At 40.3% G+C, this 19,725-nt stretch overlaps 1 protein-coding gene and 5 non-coding genes across 6 annotated transcripts; 5 read left to right on the top strand and 1 right to left on the bottom strand.

Annotated features, from left to right (window-relative positions):
* Positions 1-455: 455 nt before the first annotated feature.
* On the top strand, positions 456-526 carry trnaa-ugc (transfer RNA alanine (anticodon UGC)). The gene has a single exon. It is a non-coding gene; the product is annotated as a tRNA-Ala (tRNA).
* A 536-nt stretch (positions 527-1,062) lies between these two features.
* On the top strand, positions 1,063-1,134 carry trnaa-ugc (transfer RNA alanine (anticodon UGC)). The gene has a single exon. It is a non-coding gene; the product is annotated as a tRNA-Ala (tRNA).
* Positions 1,135-2,992: 1,858 nt separating this feature from the next.
* On the top strand, positions 2,993-3,211 carry LOC116677650 (small nucleolar RNA U3). The gene has a single exon (XR_004329037.1). It is a non-coding gene; the product is annotated as a small nucleolar RNA U3 (small nucleolar RNA).
* A 6,632-nt stretch (positions 3,212-9,843) lies between these two features.
* On the top strand, positions 9,844-9,925 carry trnas-aga (transfer RNA serine (anticodon AGA)). The gene has a single exon. It is a non-coding gene; the product is annotated as a tRNA-Ser (tRNA).
* Positions 9,926-10,911: 986 nt separating this feature from the next.
* On the top strand, positions 10,912-10,999 carry trnay-gua (transfer RNA tyrosine (anticodon GUA)). The gene is given in 2 exon segments: positions 10,912-10,948; positions 10,964-10,999. It is a non-coding gene; the product is annotated as a tRNA-Tyr (tRNA).
* Positions 11,000-15,330: 4,331 nt separating this feature from the next.
* LOC116677649 (cystatin-F) lies at positions 15,331-15,918 on the bottom strand (the record flags this gene model as incomplete). The annotated part of the gene is made up of 2 exons (XM_032507998.1): positions 15,644-15,918; positions 15,331-15,462 (listed from the first exon to the last, which is right to left on the bottom strand). Coding segments are annotated over exons 1-2 (354 nt in total), but the record flags the coding sequence as incomplete, so codon positions are not given.
* Between the last annotated feature and the right edge of the window lie 3,807 nt (positions 15,919-19,725).

The following is a 19,725-nucleotide window of genomic DNA, read 5'->3' as shown; positions in this document are numbered from 1 at the left end:
GCGAAAACTAAATCAATTCAACGTTCTGTCGGGTACAGAGCGATGTGTGAATGGAACTCTCTCCCAACGACTATCAAACACAACTCTCAGTATGGTTTAAAAAATCACTTAAGACATATTTATTTCAAAGGAATTAAATATGTAATTTAAAATTAGTTTGTTATAGGGCTTTTGTTATCTTATTTCTGAAATTGATTAATCTATTCGGAGTAGTGTCTTTTATTTTATTTCTTGTATAAATTGCGTTAACTGTAAGATTTAATTATGGTTAGTATTTTCTAATTTATGTCTGTGTGTGTGTAATGAAATGTCATAAAGAGTATTGTCAAAGAAAGGATTGTAGGACCCCAGGAAGAAAAGCTTTTAGTTCATGCTGAAGCTAATGGGGATCCAAATAAAACAAACAAGTTTACTTCAACATTTTTCCCGGGTAGGGGTTTCTGTAGAAACATTCAGGGGATGTAGCTCAGTGGTAGAGCGCATGCTTTGCATGTATGAGGCCCCGGTTCAATCCCCGGCATCTCCAACAAGTGTTCTGTTACAACAGTCTGTAAAAGAGCTGCAAACCTCTTATTCTGAAAGACAAAAGTATTAAAAGGCAATCTCCTTGTGTTCATGGTAATTAATGCAAAAATCAGTCTCAATGACCAGATGTGTTGCAAGATTTGCAGTGAACAGTGCATTGTCCTAATGGGGATCAAATAAAACAAACAAACAAAATGCATTAATGCATCAAGGAAATGTGATCAGTCAGTGACTAGAAGGGCAATGTTCAAGTAGTTTGTTTGGCATGTAGTGTTTTTATGGCAACACTGCCAGATTGAGCTGTCGGATTATATTGAACAACAGACTACTTTTGACGCAAAACATTTTACCAAAATTGGAAATTGAATTTAGGTAAAAAGGAAATGCAGCTTAGATTTGTCACTGACTTGAAAGGCTATGGTCAGGTAGATTGTCATGGGGTCTTTTCATGGCTCCACTGACCGATTCAGTTTTCCGATAGCGTTCTTCTCTTATTCAATGATCTTAGAAAAAGTAAAAGAAATTTGGAAACATTTAGGGGATGTAGCTCAGTGGTAGAGCGCATGCTTTGCATGTATGAGGACCTGGGTTCAATCCCCGGCATCTCCAGCTGGTAGTCCTTGTCCAGTCTGTCAAAGAGTTGCAGAAGCTGTTATTCTGAAAGAGAAAATGAAACAATGCAGTGAGTATTAAAATGCCATAAAGTGGATGATTAACTTATCAAGTGTCTAAAAACTCGGTGCACTTTACCCATGTCCTGCTTTACTCAACAATTGAAAAGGATTAGTGCATATTTGAATAGCACAGTGTTGTGAGTTGCCGTGACCTCCTTGCATTTATGGTAATTAATGCAAAATCAGTCTCAAGGCCCAGATGTGTATCAAGATTTGCAGTGAACATTGCATTGTCCAGTGATGGTGGTATAGTGGTGAGCATAGCTGCCTTCCAAGCAGTTGACCTGGGTTTGATTCCCAGCCATTGCATTAGTTTTCATTTTGGGATTACTTGCTTTATTTGTGAAGACTAGCCAGAAAGGTTACTCGCCCAACCCAATTTGATAAAATATTAGATCTCTGTTATGGTACAAATAAGGGAGCATATCAATCAATCAAGCTGCCTCCACGAGGATCCACAGACACAGGAAGTGCACTACGATTTGCACTCTGACCGTGTCTGGTAACTACTACTAACCTGTTGAAAAGTTTATCAACAGAGCAGAAAGCAGCAGAAAGGCAACAGGTGTGTTACTTTTCGAGTATGATTTATATCGTAGCAGTGCAAGCATTTATCCCAGGTTTGATTTCCAGCCACCTGCAGTTGCATTTACAGGTTTTGAAGCTATATACAACATTACCATTACATGTTTTACCCAGGTTTCTTCTTTTATTCAGTGATATTTCAATTTCCTTGCGGAAGTCATCCCAAATGGATTAATAAAGATATGTCTAAGTCTATCTCAGAAAAAACTTTTAAAAATCTGAAAATCTTCAGGGGATGTAGCTCAGTGGTAGAGCTCATGCTTTACATGTATGAGGACCTGGCATCTCCAGCAGGTATTATGGTAGAGTCTTTAAAAGAGCTGCAGAAGATATTACCTCCTATGGTAATCTGACTGGTAGGGTTATAGATCGTAGTGGTAGACTAAGACCTCCTGTGACACAAACTAAGCAGTATGCTCTCTCTTTTATACCTCAGACTATCAGACAGCACAACAAGCACTTTAAATGTACATGTTTTACAGTCTCCATTTTACTGTATTTATGTACTTGTACTGTAATATATTTATTGTATTACGCTCCAGTTTTTATGGGTGTCATGGTGGTTATGAGCACCGTAGCTTCCATTTTTGTAGATGAAACTTGTCATGCCAGCAGGCATTACAGAAATTAATGCTTTGTTAAACACCAACAAACAGGAAATACACTTAGCTCACATACAAAGCACAGGAAATAGCAGAGGATGGTTTCGATCCACCGACCTCTGGGTTATGGGCCCAGCACGCTTCCGCTGCGCCACTCTGCTCTACTGCTTATGGCAATGGGCTGGAAAATATGTAATTGACATTTTTGAGGCGAGGTTTGGGATCCTGTGGCAACCAAGGCTCCAACAGCTTACGGGTTGTAAAGTTAAACATTTGGTAGACCTTTCTACTATCTTTTATGTGAGCTTCCTGATTACTCACACATTGACTATTCACAAGTAACACTTGTGATTGGCTGGTGTTTAATGCAAAGAAAGGACTGGAGCATTTATTGTAGAGAATAAGTATGCTGACACTGAAGTATTGAGACAACAGTGACTGAAAATCTAATTCAATCTACATATCGGTCTTCTTAAAGATCTAAATAGATTTTCTCACCTCAGAGTCATCTGGAGCACGTAACGATTAGCTTCTGTCCCTCTGAACCCTGAGTGACAATCACTCTGCAGTGAATGAGATGCAGTTCCCCCCCCCCTCAGTCTAACCAAGACTATACTTTCTGGGATTATTTCTAGAGTTTCTGACTTGAGGAATGTGTTTCTAAAGTGTTTGGTCTCGCTGACCATGATGATGATGAGTCGTGATATTCCTTTCTGAGCGTGAAGCTGACAGAGAGTAATGATTCACTTCATGTGCTCTCTGTCATTGATGATTGTTCTTTGCTTCTTTATGGAGTATTGAGGAAAGGAATATGATCAGAATGGTAGTAGTAGATATGTGGAAAACTAACATGTGTGAAGGTAACAAAACCTGCTAAGCTTTCTAATTAACTGAAGTTATAATCGGTCTCAAAGTATGTTTGGTCCATGGTGAACAAGGTTACTTGAAAGGGTTAACACCTTCTTTCTTGACTTTGTAATGCCTTATGTCCAGTGTAAAAATATAAACTGAGTTAAGCCATAATTCATTTTCATTTCTACCTTTGCTTTTCCTACTTTGACATGTCAAAAAGGTGCATTGTTTGAAAGCCCATCTCTACACATCCATGTTCCACTCCCACAGGTGTTTCCACTTGACTAATCAGACTGTGTGGCCTTTACAGGCTCAGCTTGATTGACATGTATTAAAGGGGTGGAACGGTCCACTGAAGTCCCGGTGGACGGGATGGCATGTTGTAACGAGGTTTGAGTACATACAGCAAATACTTGAAGCCAGGTTACTCTACGAGTGGAAACGGGGCGTTGAAGGTGATGTGGAAATCCTGATTGATTCAGTGATTTTTTGGCCCTGTTTGTATTTGGATCTAAAGGCTGGTTAACCACTGTAGGGAGGAGACGTTGGACAGTTTTTTTGTCTCGTTCCAGTGATTGGCATGTCTGGGTGAAGGCGTTAGATATGCGTTAGCATGTTTGATGTATTTCCACTCACGTACCAACAACGCCGACCCACAGTCCTCGTTTTATCCACCACTCTCTCACCTGTACTACTGGAACTGACTGGGAAACCAAAGTTTCCCCGTGGGTCGCCACCACTCGCCGTAGGAGAGGCTGCTCTTCCTTAGTGCTGCTGGCTCGGACTCATATGAAGGGAAATATGGGGCAAAAGGTGAGAGCTAGCAGAACAAAAAAATCTGAACTTATGTGTAAATTTGCACTTGTAAAAATAAAAATTTCAGGGTTCTATCACCAGATGAGAGACACCTCTGTCCGTCTTATTCATGTAGCATGGAAGCTACCGTTAGCTAACTAGCCAACGGCCGGGCCAACTCACAATCAGACTGAACAATGTTCTTGAAAAAAATGCTAATAAACAATACAAAAAATAAAAAACAACACAGCAATATATTTCTTGTCCTGCCTACGCACCACCTGTCTGTACTTTGTATCTCACATTGCACTTTTCTGGTTAGACACAAACTGCATTTTGTTGTCTTTGTACTTGTACTCTGCACAATGACAATAAAGTTGAATCTAATCTAATAAAAAAAAAAGATGGATGTCTTTGCACAAGAGCAGTACACACAAGTATGCGCCGTTTGGGACGTCATTTTCTCTAACTCCAGTAACTGTGTGTGCTCAGCAACTTCCTATTATTTAACCCTCTGAGACCTAAGGTCATTTTTATAGCTCATTGTCCGTCTGCTTCTATTTTCTATAAAAGCTTGGAAAACCTCAACCCTGGTGTCTCCAGTCAAGATATCAACATCATTTCTTTCAGAACAAACTGGATTATTAGGATATTTGTGCTGCACTGAGGTCACTTGAATTTTAAAAATGGTTGTAGGACCTTAAAGGGAACGTGAATCTTCCAATTATGTATTGATATCACACACAGAGCAGTACGAGCTGAGCCAGTCTCCTCTAAAACACTTCTCGTATGTCCTGGGAGTCAAGAAATAAACATTAGAACTTATACAACTATGCATTTATTTTTAGCTTAATTTACCCAACAGAAGTCATTGGAATGAGTTGAATGGTGGTCGTCTCGCTCCCCCCTAGCGCCTGTGAGCTGAAACCCCCCCCCCCTTGCGACTTTCAGTTAGCGTGTCGCCGACTCAGCGTCAGGAAGTGTAGCGTGATATCAGGTCTTGCTAACAAGATAGCGATGGATTTCTTTTGGTGTTTTTCACAGTATCTTCATGACTGAGCCGGTAAAAGGGAAACAGAAACTTAAGAAAGCATTGTTGGAGGAACAGAAAAAGAGGAAACTGCAGACTGACAGAGGGAAGAGTCAGACACAAGGAAACAGAGGAGCTGCCTAATATTTATTCAGAAGCTGGAGGTGGAGCTCAATAGACAATACCTGCGAGAAAAAAGTGAGAAAACAGCCAAGAAATGGCCAGAACTGCATTGCTCCCCTTTAATTGAAGTGTTTTCCTCTTCCCTGAGGTGTGGGGGTTGGAACAGTAGCTGAGAGTGATTGGTCTGCCAATGAGGCAAATTTTCGAGCCTCGTTGGCATGCCAACCACCATCTACAGTAGGTAAATCACTGGCTAGCTATGCAGGAGTACCTCATACCTTTTACCAGGTTCAGGTGGTTAATAGTTATGGTCAAATGAAGCTTCATTAAGCTTTCTGAACAATGTTCTTCATTTTCTGAACACATTCACTCAGTAGTGTTTTATTATTGGTTGTGGATCTGTGATTGCCCAAGAGGTGCTCTCAGTCCAGCAACTCTCCCGCTCATCTTTGTTAGTTTTACTCTGTCCAGCATAAATCACTGACACCATACCTCGCACTCATCCATGCATACACATTCACCTCTGACTAAACTGACTACCACCATCATTGAATTATCATTTCTTCTGTTGTGGTCATGTTCTCGTGTTTCCTTCAACCTTGCACACGGTCTTTTGTCCTGGCCTTTTCATGGGGTCATGACAAAGCATCTAGGGTCGGTGTTTTAAAAACAAAGAAAACACAACTGAAGCTGAAAATGCAGTGACAGGTGGATGAACACTGGCACAAGCACATGAATGGAAGTTGTAATTCTGTTGTTTCGTCTGACATTGAGACCCTAGTCGACCCAGTCCAAACCATCGCGGTAAGCCTCACTGGGTGTCCAAACTAAAATGAAAAGAGGAAACTTGGTAGACTCCTTACTGATGTTTACATCTGTACTCACTATGCCCTTTTTTTAAAGCACCAGCCAATCACAAGTGTTATATGTGAATAATCAATGTGTGAGTAATCAGGAAGCATAAAAGATAGAGGCAAGGTCTACCAAATGTTTAACTTTACAACCCATAAACTGTTCCTTCAAAATGTGGATCACAAATTATCCAGACCATAGGTTTAAAGAGCAGAGTGGCGCAGCGGAAGCGTGCTGGGCCCATAACCCAGAGGTCAATGGATCGAAACCATCCTCTCCTAATTGCCATGCTTTGTGACTGGACTGTACTGGACACCTGATAATATTTACCAAAGCATCTGTTGCTGCAAGTGTCTGAAGTTATACGTTTCCATCTGCTGAAAAGTACACTCTTAATGGTATGTCAGGTTATTTCATCCATAAACACAAAACAATAAATATACTACAATACTGTAAATAGATAAATAGAAACTGTAAATCATGTACATTTAAAGTGCTTGTTGTGTTGTCTGATACTCTGAGGTATTAAAAAGGGGGCATACCACTTAGTTTGTGTTACAGGAGGTCTTGGGCTGAATCTCATTTCTCTATCTCACCCCTTTCCCTTGTTTTTGCGGGTTCACGCGAAACCTTGTGTTGTCCCAATACTCTTTTTGAACAAGGGAAAGGGGTGTATGGCCCTTGGAACCATAGACAGTGAAATACAAAATCAAGGGAGGACGCGAGCTTACTTGAAACAGGAGGAAACAGCAGCTGGTCCACTTTGGGGCTGAAAGCGAGCAGAAGTTTCTTAAATCCTGTGTTCATGTTGTACCCATTCATTATTGCATTGGTACTGAATTACTGTAATCATTTGTAATTAATTCTTGTTCATGCACTTGGTTGGCACTTGGTTTTGATACAAGACACTGATGAAATGTGTGTGTGTGTGTGTGTGTGTGTGTGTGTGTGTGTGTGTGTTTGTGGGGGGGAGGGTTACTGGCCAACAGGCATCAGACTTGTCAGGAATATCAGAACAGCTATAGTTAATTTGTTTGTGGTCTTGTGTGTATTTTTTTAGTTTCACACATTTGAGTGCCTTTTTATGTGTGTGACATGTTAGTTATGGTTCTAATGGTTGATAACGGTTCGTTAATATAATATATATTTTTTAATGTTTTTGCCTATTATGTTTAATTTATCACCAATAAAGACGGATTTTTGTTAACAAAATGTTTTTCTGAACACCAATGACATTCAAAACGGTGATAACTGAAACAGATATACAACACCATGTATACATGTGTATACAGAGTGTATATGTATTGATACAGTGTATACACATATGTATTGCAAACAGACCTAAGTACTACACAGATAAGAACATCTGCCTCTGCACCACCAAAGTGAACATAAAATAACTATAAATATATAAATATGTACATGCATATGTAACTGTTGTCAAAACCTACACAGTCAACAGACAGAGACGGCATCTTGGAAGTTTGTGATTAATACTGTATGATGCTGTAACCAAGTGGTGTCCCATTTTATAGGGGTATGTTTTCACCCCTACCCTACCCCCTACCTAGCTCAGTGGTAGAACTCATGCTTTACATGTATGAGGACCTGGCATCTCCAGCAGGTATTATGGTAGAGTCTTTAAAAGAGCTGCAGAAGATATTACCTCCTGTGGTAATCTGACTGGTAGGGTTATAGAACGTAGTGGTAGACTAAGACCTCCTGTGGTAATCTGACTGGTAGACAGCACAACAAGCACTTTAAACATACATGTTTTACTTGCTATTTTACAGTGTTTATGTACTTGTACTGGGGTATATGTATTGTGTTATGCTGCAGTTTTTATGGGTGTTACATATTATGAACACTGTAGTTTCCATTTTTATGGAAGAAATAAACTTGACATGCCATTAAGTTTGCTCTTCAACAGGTGGAGACATTTCACTTCAGACACTTAACAGATGCTTTGTTAACAGCCTGGTCATAGACTTAATGCAAATACAAAGCATAGGAAGTAGCAGAGGATGGTTTCGGTCCATCGACCTCTGGGTTATGGGCCCAGCACGCTTCCGCTGCGCCACTCTGCTCTGCATGGCTCAAACAAAAGAAATAGTAATTAACTATGATTTTACACGCGCCGAAAGCGGGACTAATGTGCGACGCAAACTTCTACACAATTCAGTGTAATAATAATCTAATTCAGAGCAAAATACCGTAGGGTGCCTGCCACGTCCACACGTGGTGCTGCTCCTAGGTGAATGAGACACTACTCTTGGAGAGAGAAGCTCCGATTTCTCCTGTTGCCAGAGTCTTAACAAAGCAAAAACCATTTTATCTCGTAAGAGACTTGCTGTTCTTGCACATAACCGTGTTCCTGTTGCTCCTCACACAGAGAGTGAAATCACGTTAGTAAATGTCTGGTCTTGACATGTTTACAACTTGATTGTGTTTTTCAGCATATTATTTAGGTAGTTTGTTTCCCCATCCTGTATATATTCAAATATTTGTTCTTTTAATCTTATTACTATTATTTTTTCATGTATATTGTACGTATGTTTCATTTATATTTTTAGTCTGTACTGTGTGACTGTTGTACGCTGCTGTAACACTATAATTTCCCTTTTTTCGGATCAATAAATATCTATCTATCTATCTATCAAACTCATCGAAGCAGAAGCGAAAATCCAAATGTCACATTCCGTGCTAGGTCTACACAATGTTGTGATGTTAAAACGTAATTTCGTTCCTCTTTGGTGTTGCATTGCGATAACAAATAGCTACATTTGTGTAAAGTAATCAACAAGCTTCATGTCCGTGTTGAGTAGGGAGGGAAATGTAATGCATACCCCTACGTTTTATCTTCTAATATTTATCATGAAACGAGGAAGCGATATAGAGCCCCAATTAAACAGAAAGTGAGAAAAACAGCAGTGAGAGAAACAAATCAAGGGACTGAAGAGCAGGAAGAGGGAGAGCCAGAGGAGTTTGGGGAGAGGGCATGTGATGAAAGGGAGAGATCTGACACAGAGAGGGATATTCCAGAGGGTGAGGAGGATGAAGAAGAGGGTGAGGAAGATGAAGAAGAGGGTAAGGAGAATGAAGAGCATGAAAAAGAGAGTGAGGAGAAAGAAAACATAAATGGGACAGAGAGAGGAACAGCCAGAGGGACAGCAAGTGGATCCATGTGGATCAAGTACTGCACCATCAGGTTTGTGATGAAGAAGGTTCTTACTATTTTCAAAGCAGTGCAATTACAATTTCATTGTAGGTCTGCTGTGTGTCCTTAAAATGGTGCTTTCTGCTGTCAAATTATTTTTTTTGTGTCAATACGGCTCTGTTTCTTTTTTTTAGTACATACTTGGCCTACATTTTGAAATGCATGCAGGTACACATGCATACAGTGGTGTACATGCATTTAGGAACCCATGCTGAAGTTGACTAAAAAGAGGAATTAAAAAAATCATCTTTTGGAAAGTGATCTTAATGCCTTAATTTAATAAAAAGGAAAAAGCCAACCTTTAAGTATACCAAATGCATTGTCCAGCGATGGTGGTATAGTGGTGAGCATAGCAGTAGTTTTCTTTGTATAGTTACTTGCTTTATTTGTCACGAAGTAACCAGAAAGGTTACTTGCCCAACCCAATTGGAAAAAATATTAGATCTCTGTCATGGTACAAACAAGGGAGCATTTCAATCAATCAAGCTGCCTCCACGAGGATCCACAGATACAGGCAGTGCACTACGATTTGCAATTTGTTTAAAGTTTATGAACATTTGAGCAAACATATACAGTGCTGCTTTTCAGGTTGTTGTGGCCGAGTGGTTAAGGCGATGGACTAGAAATCCATTGGGGTCTCCCCGCGCAGGTTCAAATCCTGCTGACAACGAAAAGTTATCTTTAAGAATGGCAGCAAACAAATGACACCTCACGGTTTACCAAATTGCAGATGTGCCTTCACAAACAATATTGTGTTATCTCATAGGTACTGGAAGCCACCAATTTCTTGTCTGTGTTACAAGATTTGCAGTGAACGTTGTATTGTCAACTGGTGTGTTACTTTTTGACTATGATTTATACCGTAGCAGTGCAATTATTTTTCCCAGGTTTGATTTCCATCCACCGCAGTTGCATTTACAGGTTTTGAAGCCATATACAACATTAACATTACATGTTTTCCCCAGGTTTCTTCTTTTATTCAGTGATATTTCAATATCCTTGTGGGAGTCATCCCAAAAGGATTAATAAAAATAAGTCTAAGTCTATCTCGGAAAAAAGTTTAAAAAAATCTGAAAATCTTCAGGGGATGTAGCTTTTGGCTTTTTCCTTGCAAAGGTTTTTTTTCCAACAACATTAACAAGCATACCATTAGTTACGGTGCCGGTGTTTGTCACGATGTGGAGAGCTAATACTTGCAGGTAGTGTGGCCGGGTGGTCTAAGGTGCTGGATTAAGGTTCCAGAATCATCCATCCATCACCTTGCTGAGATTGTTCCATGTTAACCTGAGGTTCAACAAGTAATTGTGATAATCTCTATATTGATCAAAATAATCGTGATTATCACTTTGGCCATAATCGTGCAGCCCAAAGAGATCTAATGTTTTATCAAACCAGGTTTGGCAAGTAACCTTTCTGCTGACTTCTTGTTAAAAAAGCAAGTAACATCACTCAAAGAAAGCTACTGCGATGGCTGGGAATCAAACCCAGGTCAACTGCTTGGAAGGCAGCTATGCTCACCACTATACCACCATCACTAGACAATACAATGTTCACTTCAAATCTTCTAATACATCTGGGCATTGAGACTGAAAGTGCGTCCAGGGGTCCTGTGTTATCACATTCACAAGAATGGGAAGTGCATGTATGTGTGCGCTCCCTTCGATAGCTCAGTTGGTAGAGCGGAGGACTGTAGAGGCAAAAAGCTGAAATCCTTAGGTCGCTGGTTCAACTCCGGCTCGAAGGAGAAGTTTTTTTCCAGAGTTTCCCTTCAGGGATCAATAAAGAATTTCTGATTCTGATGTAGAGATGGACAGACGACCCAAAAACCTAATACTTCTTGCCGAGACATGACATGAAACAAAAAAAAGAGGTGTGGTAGATATGAGCGCAAAAATCCTTTTACGACAGGCTTTACGTGAGATTCATGAAACGTTCGTATCAAGCCAATCAGAGCGTAAGAATGATCGGACATTGATAAATGCAGCAGCTGGAAAGCGACTTGATTTTGCCACTAAGAAGTGATAGTAGTATTTTGATGAATTTGCGTCACGTACGACACTCTTTTCCATCATATTCAATAAATAAACCAGATTGTTCAATCCATTCCTCTACTTCTATGCAAAGTAGTCTCATCCAGGACCTATTGCACCCTAAGCAAGAATCATAAACCTAGACCAATGAACAAGGAGCCATGTCCTGCTTGTTTGTTCCTCATATTTTTTCTCAGTTGTTTCTGTAGCGTGCAGTTGAAGCAGGATATGAAAAATTGCCAACATGCTGTACTACAATTGTGCTGGCTCCTAATCTGGGTTAATTTAACAATAAACTGGATTTAACAGTACAGATTAGGGTTTGAACAGGTCCTGCCTACAGGGCTCGTCCGGGAGTTGAAGCCAGGATCTCTCACACCCAAAGGGAGAATCATACCGCTAGACCAACGAAAAGTAAAATCATTTTCAGCAATTAGCAATTAGCAATTTTCCATCAAGTAAATGTGATCAGTCAGTGACTAGAAAGGCAATTGTTAAGTAGTTTGTTTGGCATGTAGTGTTTTATAGCTCCACTGCCATATTGAGCTTTCTGACTATAGTGGACAAAAGACTATTTTTGAAGCAAAACATTTTACCAACATTGGAACTTGAATTTGGGTAAAAAGGAAATGCAGCTTGAAAAAGGAAATGCAGCTTGAAAAGGGAATTGCAGCTTGGATTTGTCACTGACTTGAAAGACTATGGTCAGGTAGATTGTCATGGGGTCTTTTCACGGCTCCACTGAACGAGTCAGTTTCCCGATATCATTTGACAACAGGAAACATTTGATACAAAATATTTTTACCAAAACACAGACTTCATTTTGTCAGTAAAAAGTGATAGTAGTATTGTGATGAATTTGCCACGCCGATGACACTCTCTTTTCCATCACACTCAATAAATAAACCAGATTATTCAATCCATGCGTTTACTTCTAGGCAAAGTGGTATCATCCGGGACCTATCGGACCCAACGTAAGAATCATACCCATAGACCAACGAGCCATGAAACACAGAGTTTTAGCAATTTTCCATCAAGGAAATTCAGCTACGATCTGTCAGTGAATAGAAAGGCAATGGTCAAGTAGTTTGTTTGGCATGTAGTGTTTTTTGGGTTCACTGCCAGATTGAGCTTTCTGATTATATTATACGACAGACTACTTTTGAAATAAAACATTTGAAAAAAAATTTCCATTGCGTGCAGTTGAAGCAGGATATGAAAATTTGCCAACATGCAGTACTACAATTTTGCTTCCTCCTAATCTGTGTTAAATTAACAATAAACTGGACTTTAAATTACGGATTAGGTTTGTAACAGCTCCTTCCTTCAGGGCTCGTCTGAGAGTTGAACCCATAATCTCTTGGACCCAAAGTAAGAATCATACCGCAAGACCAACAAGCCACTTAAAAACACCTTATTAGCAATTTTCCATCAAGTAAATGTGACTAGTCAGTGTCTCGAAAGGCAAAGTAGTCCCATCCAGGACCTAGCGCACCCTAAGCAAAGTTAAACATTTGGTAGACCTTATAACTATCATTTATGTGAGCTTCCTGCTTACCTTGAAGAGTCTTGAAGGAGTCTACTGAAGCAATGATGAGCCAATACCTTGTTAAAAAATGTTATCAACACCCTTCACTCTTTGCAATTTTCTCTGACATTGTTTATTTTAGAATATTGTAACCAGCATTAAGTGAGTAGATTTAGGTCTGTATGAATGTGGGCCGAGCATTTACCTCGGCTGAACTTGTGAACATCTCTTTGGCATATTCCCAGTCTGATCAAGTCCAGGTGCTGGAAAATCTGTGATTCTCGTTTTGAGGGAATGGGATCTGCATGTGCTTTCTTACCAGGAAGTTTCTGGAGGTCCAAATGGCATCTTTGATGGCGGCCAGGGTGAGCCACAGATTTGCAAAGTTACATGCTGGTATCTGTTTCTTTGGCCTGACGGATGGACAGACGACCCAAAAGCATAGTACGTCTTGCAAAGACATAACAAGATACAAAAAAAAGAGTTGGGGAGATAGAGTTAAGCCCTGACAGAATAGAGAACTACAGACAAAAGTTGTGAAATAGTGCCAAGTGTGACCAGAAGAATCGGAAAAAAAAATAGAACTTTAAAGTACAAACCTTTTTTCAAGAAATCTTTATTGTGCTCACATTGGCCCTCATGTCTGAAACGTGCATACTACCTAAAACCGGTGTAGGACGGGCGTAGGCCGATTCCTACGCAAAGTTCGGCAATGTATGTGGAGTACATAGGTCTCCAAATACATTGTTTTTATTAAGATTAAAGACCAAATTGTTAGTTTTTACGAATTTTTTTTTTTTTTTTAAACAAAAAAAACAACTGATGCTGAAAATACAGTGACTTTGAGGTGGTTGAATACTGGCACAAGTACATGAATGGAAGTTGTGATTCTTTGGTTATTTCTGAGATTGAGACAACAAAAGGCATTCTTTAAGGGTGGTAGCAAACCGATGACTCATCACAGTATAAAAAAACGCCTTCATTGACAATATTGTGTTATCTCATAGGTACAGGAAGCCACTCGTCTCCATGAATGCCTTTCTTAGCATTTATTTTCAGTCTGTGTTACAAGATTTGCAGTGAACATTGTATTGACCAGCAGAAAGGCAACAGGTGTGTTACTTCGACTATGATTTATACCATAGCAGTGAAATCATTTTGCCCAGGTTTGATTTCCAGCCACTGCAGTTGCATTTACAGGTTTTGAAGCCATATACACATTCCCATTACATGTTTTACCCAGGTTTTTTCTTTTATTCAGTGATATTTCATCCCAAAAGGATTAATAAAGATAAGTCTCTCAGAAAAAAGTCAAAAAATCTGAAGATCTTCAGGGGATGTAGCTCAGTGGTAGAGCTCATACTTTACATGTGAGGACCTGGCATCTCCAGCAGGTATTATGGTAGAGTCTTTAAAGAGCTGCAGAAGATATTACCTCCTGTGGTAATCTGGACAGCACAACAAGGACTTTAAATGTACATGTTTTTCTTAAAGAGCTGAAGATTTGAATGGTTTAAATAACTGAAAGAACACAGAAGTGACAGAGTCTAAGAATGTATGGAATGAAAAGAACTAAATAGAACAGCCTTCTCACAATGAAATGTGTTTGAGTACAGTAGCTCAGGGGTTCTCAACCTGGGGGTCTCAAGAGGGTCGTACTTAATTCATAGGGGAATCGTCAAGTAGTTGAAAAAAAAAAATAGACTGGGGAATGGTTTTTACATTACCAAGTTTGGTACCTGGAACAGAGAAAAGGGTCTGAAGGTCGGTCGAGAACACAAGGGAAAGAATTGAACTTCAAAAGTATTAGTGGTCTGGACAAGTTGGGCCTCAATGAAGAGTCCTTCTGCAGACTGGTTGCATCTCCATTTATCAGCTATGTATCTGACACAAGCAGAGCATTACAGCAGGAGCTGCTGTTGGCATGTTAGCTACAGTCAGATTCCAGCGTGCATCTCTAGTTCCCAATTCAGTCGTGCTTTAGACTCACACCATGCCCACCAGGTGGGGCATTAACAGCTAACTAAATATTCAGACTATTTAGTCATGAGTTTTAATCCCACAGAGTTGAAATTAAACCTTCCAACAGCAAAATATATACAAATGTGTATTTCTTGTCTAGGTAGTGGAATCTCTAAGATGCAGAGTCCCTAGAACTGTGGCGGTGTAGTCTCATCTCCATTTAGAGCACAGACAAGCTTGCCTAGTCACTTACTGGAATGTGTGACTCAAGTCAGAAGTGGCATATCTGTGAGCTAATGACAGCCCTGGTTTATAGTGGCCCATTTTAATAAATATTGGCACAGAAACCCAGTTAAATAAGTTTATTCACAACGTCAGTCAGAATCAGTGGTTGACTTTACATTCCTTTTGAAAAAGGACTCGTGAATCTTCCCAAAGGATTACATTAACGGAGAAGGTGCATTTAAGTTCCTGAAATATAAAAAGCAAACAATTAGTGCATCTTGTTTAACATTGTGTTTTTCCTTGAGTTTCAAACACAACCTGAAGTCTTACACTTGCCTTGGGTTCAGAGTTGGAATCACAGTCGCTAGCAGCAGCGTTGCCTTTGATAGCAGCAGTGTTGCCGGTCTTGCACGTTGTACGTCCCAGGAGCATTTCCAGGAAGTAGTTCAAACCTTGGACAACCTAAAGTTACAGTAAACAGGACTCAGACATGTGAGCACCAATAAGACAACGCAAGTCATTGAATAGTTAAGGATAAGGCCAATGTCAAAAAGAAGAAAACGCATGAGTTCAGAGATTAAGTAACAAGTTTGACATTGGCCCTAATCCTCTTCCGTAGTAGAAAAATAAAGTTTAACGTTACCTGAACTTGAGCCGATGTAATGTCCAGAATTGCGTAATTAAACATGTCTTCTGTGTTGGCTTTGTTGAATTCAACCACAGCAAACTGCGCCGCTTCTAAAACATCAGTGCGGTTCACCGGGACTTCTTGTGGGCTACCGGGAGGCAGAGGAGGAGGAGATTGTCCAGTTACAAAGCGGCCGGTGAAAGCAGAAACAAAAACGCAAACCCAGACAAACAGCATGATCGCAACAGGTTGTTCTGCAGTGGCTATTAGGAGTCCTGTTGTCGGTTCTGAGTGGACTAGTTCAAAGCCGAGTTAATATACCGTCTAGAGAAACATACACACACCTGTTTCCTATCTGTTGATGAACACCCACACAGGTGTTTCCAGTTAATCTGGCTGATTAGACCACACCCCCGGACTCTGTGGGTGTCCTTTTGGTGCGTTCGTGCCACCTGGGAATATCAGGGACCGCCCCCATCATTACATTGTTTTTCTGACTGCCAGCAAATGTCTAATAAGGGAGAACTCCCAGTCTCGGGAAACTTCCGGATTGGTACAAAGGGGCTTAATAGGGAGTGAGATAGGGAGTGAACAGATGTGTGTTCCTCTTTTCTGTCATATTGGCGTTTGGCATAACAACTTGTTGCATTACTGCCACCAACTGTTGGGCATAGCCTAGAGCAGGGGTTCCCAAAACTTTCAGCCCGCGACCCTCGGTAACGGTGCAAGTGACTCGCGACCCCCCCCCCCCCCCCCCCCCCCCCCACCTATATAACATTGCGCGCAACCGCGCACGCACTACAGGCGTATCCAAACATGAGCATATTGACAACACAAAATAACACAACAGCCATGACATTATTCTACAGTAATTTACTCATTACTTTATTTGAACTTAATCTCACCTAATGAGGTGGATGTGCAGTATGTTAGGAGCACAGCAAGTTAAAAAGCTCTATATTTTAATTTAAAATAGTTTTTATATACATTACACACTAGGACAAAAAAAAAAAAATCCCTTTTACATATTTCGGCCATACAGTATTCGGTATTTCGTGGTGTTGGTTTTAATCGGTCTGGAGTAACAACTGTGGGCATCAGCAATGGGGTGAAGGTAAAGCCAGAGTTGGTAACGCTGCTACCACCATGAGTACGGCGTGGATGGACTCCGTTCTGGACCAGAAGGCACCGCCGGGCGCTCGCTCTGTGGACGGAGCGGTACACGGAGCTAGATACAACTTTATACATCCTCAAACTGGCTGGAATCACACACATCCTCTCCAAGGAGTGCACCAGCAGGGACATTGTCTGGAGGAAGTTCAGGCAGAACTGGCAGAGGAGCTGAGACACGAGTTTAGAGGAGGAAAGGGAGCGGGGCGCGGTCCGAGGAGCAATGCGCACCACAGCAGACACCAACACGGAGGCAGTGACAGGTTAGGTTAGGTTATAAATGTTCAAAGAAAATACTTTTAGGTGTTATTTGCATGTTTACATACCATATTTTCAGATGTGAATGGAATAATTACGTTTTACTATGCCATGATATGAATTATTGAAACACCTGGGCAACTCAAGTGTATTTATCATGACAGATTATAGAGTTTAGAATCTTGCGGTTCCAGTACTTTGGAATCCCGGCAGTTGTAGTGTTAATGTTGGAGACGCTACTCGGAAAGAAAGAAAATCAAAACAGCTGTTCCCTTTTATTTAGTTGCTTGGTTTTATTTTAAATTTAGCCACTAGTTTTATCTTGTGTTAAAATCATGGCTAACATGCTATTTCTAATCGTTTTTAAATTTTTTTTTATTTCTGGAAATCAACTCGCGACCCCCCCTCTCTGGCTCGCGACCCCCCTGGGGGTCCCGACCCCCACTTTGGGAATCACTGCCTTAGACCACTCTGCCACACTACCTGTAAGTGTCAGCTCTCCACATCGTGACAAACACAGGCACCGTAACTAATGATATGCTTGTTAATGTTATTGGAAAAAAAACCTTTGCAAGGAAAAAGCCATACTTTATTAAAAACGGCCAATACTTTATTAAAAACCAAAACCAACCAAACGGGAACGTTGTGTGAAGGTACGGCGCAACCGCAGGGGAACGTTACAGTTGGTTGGTTCTCTTAACGTTTAGGGACCGTTATAACAAGGAGGGAATGTTCCCTAAACGTTAGTTTTTGGTTTGGTTCGAACTAACCTTTAGAGAACCAAAAACTAACGTTCTCTAAACGTTCTGTGTTAGTGGGGGTACTTATCGCTGTCAAAAGGTATGGTGTTATGTCTGACAATGATACTCAATACAGGAAACATGACAATGCATAATATTTTTTTTATTCTTCAAGTTTGTCTTTTTGTCGTTAATGGCCACAAGTGAACAGTTCCTTTCTGCCTTTGACCGACATATTTCGGCTTGTTTTTCCAGCCCTGAGCACGCACAGCAGAGCAGAGTGGCGCAGCGGAAGCGTGCTGGGCCATAACCCAGAGGTCGATAGATCAAAACCATCCTCTGCTAGTTACAATACTTTGTACCAACAGTAAATATATTTCCAGTCTGATGTTTAAAATAGTGTCTGTTGCTGCAAGTGTCTGAAGTGAAATGTCTCTGCCGGCTGAAGAGTAAACTTAATAGTTTGTCAAGTTCATTTCATCCATAAAAATAGAAACTACAGTGCTCATACCTGCTGTTACACCCATTAAAACTGGAGCATAAAACAATAAATACATTACACTACAGTAATAAATACAGTAAATAGAAACATGTACGTTTAAATTGCTTGTTGTGCTGTCTACCAGTCAGATTACCACAGGAGGTAATATCTTCTGCAGCTCTTTTAAAGACTCTACCATAATACCTGCTGGAGATGCCAGGTCCTCATACATGGAAAGCATGCGCTCTACCACTGAGCTACATCCCCTGACTTTCAGAGTTTTTTTTTACTTTTTTCTGAGATAGACTTAGACTTATCTTTATTAATCCTTTTGGGATGACTCCCGCAAGAAAATTGAGTATCACTGAATAAAAGAAGAAACCTGGGTAAAACATGTAATGTTAATGTTGTATATGGCTTCAAAACCTGTAAATGCAACTGAGGTGGCTGGAAATAAAAAAAAAATGATTGCACATTAGAGAACTGCATTAATGAGAAATTGAACAGGTGTTCCTAATAATCCTTTAGGTGAGTGTAAATCATAGTCAAAAAGTAACACACCTGTTGCCTTTTTACACGTTCACTGTAAATATTGTAACAGACTGAAAATATCTGAGAAGAGATGCATTGGTGCTTCCAGTACACTGTGATGTGTCATTGGTTTACTACCACTCTTAAAGTATGCCCTTCGTTGTCGGCAGGATTGAACCTGCGCGGGGAGACTCCAACGGATTTCTAGTCCATCGCCTTGACCACTCGGCCACGACAACCTGACAAGCAGTGCTATACCTGTTTGCACAAATGTTCATAAACTTTTTAATTGGTTAGTAGTTTCAAAGTGCAAATCATAGAGGCAGCTTGATAGATTGATATGCTCCCTTATTTGTACCATGACAAAGATTTAATATTTATCAAATTGGGTTGGGCAAGTAACCTTTCTGGTTACTTCTTGAAAAATAAAGCTAGTGACCAGTCGATGAAAACTGCTGTGATGGTTGTGAATCAAACCCAGGTCACCTGCTTGGAAGGCAGCGATACTCACCATTATACCACCAACGCTGGACAACACACTTGATGTCTTAAAGGTTGGATTTTTACTTTTTATTAAATTAAGGCAATAAGCTCAATTTCAAAAGATGATTTTTTAATTTCTCTTTTTGGTCAACTTCAGCATGGATTCTTAAACGCATTCATACCACTGTATGCATGTATACCTGCATGCAATTTAAATGTAGGCCAAGTATGTACTTAAAAAAAAGAAACGGAGCCATATTGACACAAAAAAAGATTTTACAGCAGAAAGCACCATTTTAAGGACAACCAGCAGACCTACAATGAAATTGTAATTGCTGCTTTGAATATAGCAAGAACCTTTCATCATAAACCTGAATGTGCAGTACTTGATCCACATGATCCATGCTGTCCCTCTGGCTGTTCCTCTCTCTGTC

The sequence above is a fragment of the Etheostoma spectabile genome, unplaced genomic scaffold (genome assembly GCF_008692095.1).
Source record: "Etheostoma spectabile isolate EspeVRDwgs_2016 unplaced genomic scaffold, UIUC_Espe_1.0 scaffold00005521, whole genome shotgun sequence".
Classification (NCBI taxonomy): Eukaryota; Metazoa; Chordata; class Actinopteri; order Perciformes; family Percidae; genus Etheostoma; species Etheostoma spectabile.
The sequence above is the reverse complement of the archived record's forward strand: the minus strand, read 5'-3'. Positions and strand labels throughout refer to the sequence as shown.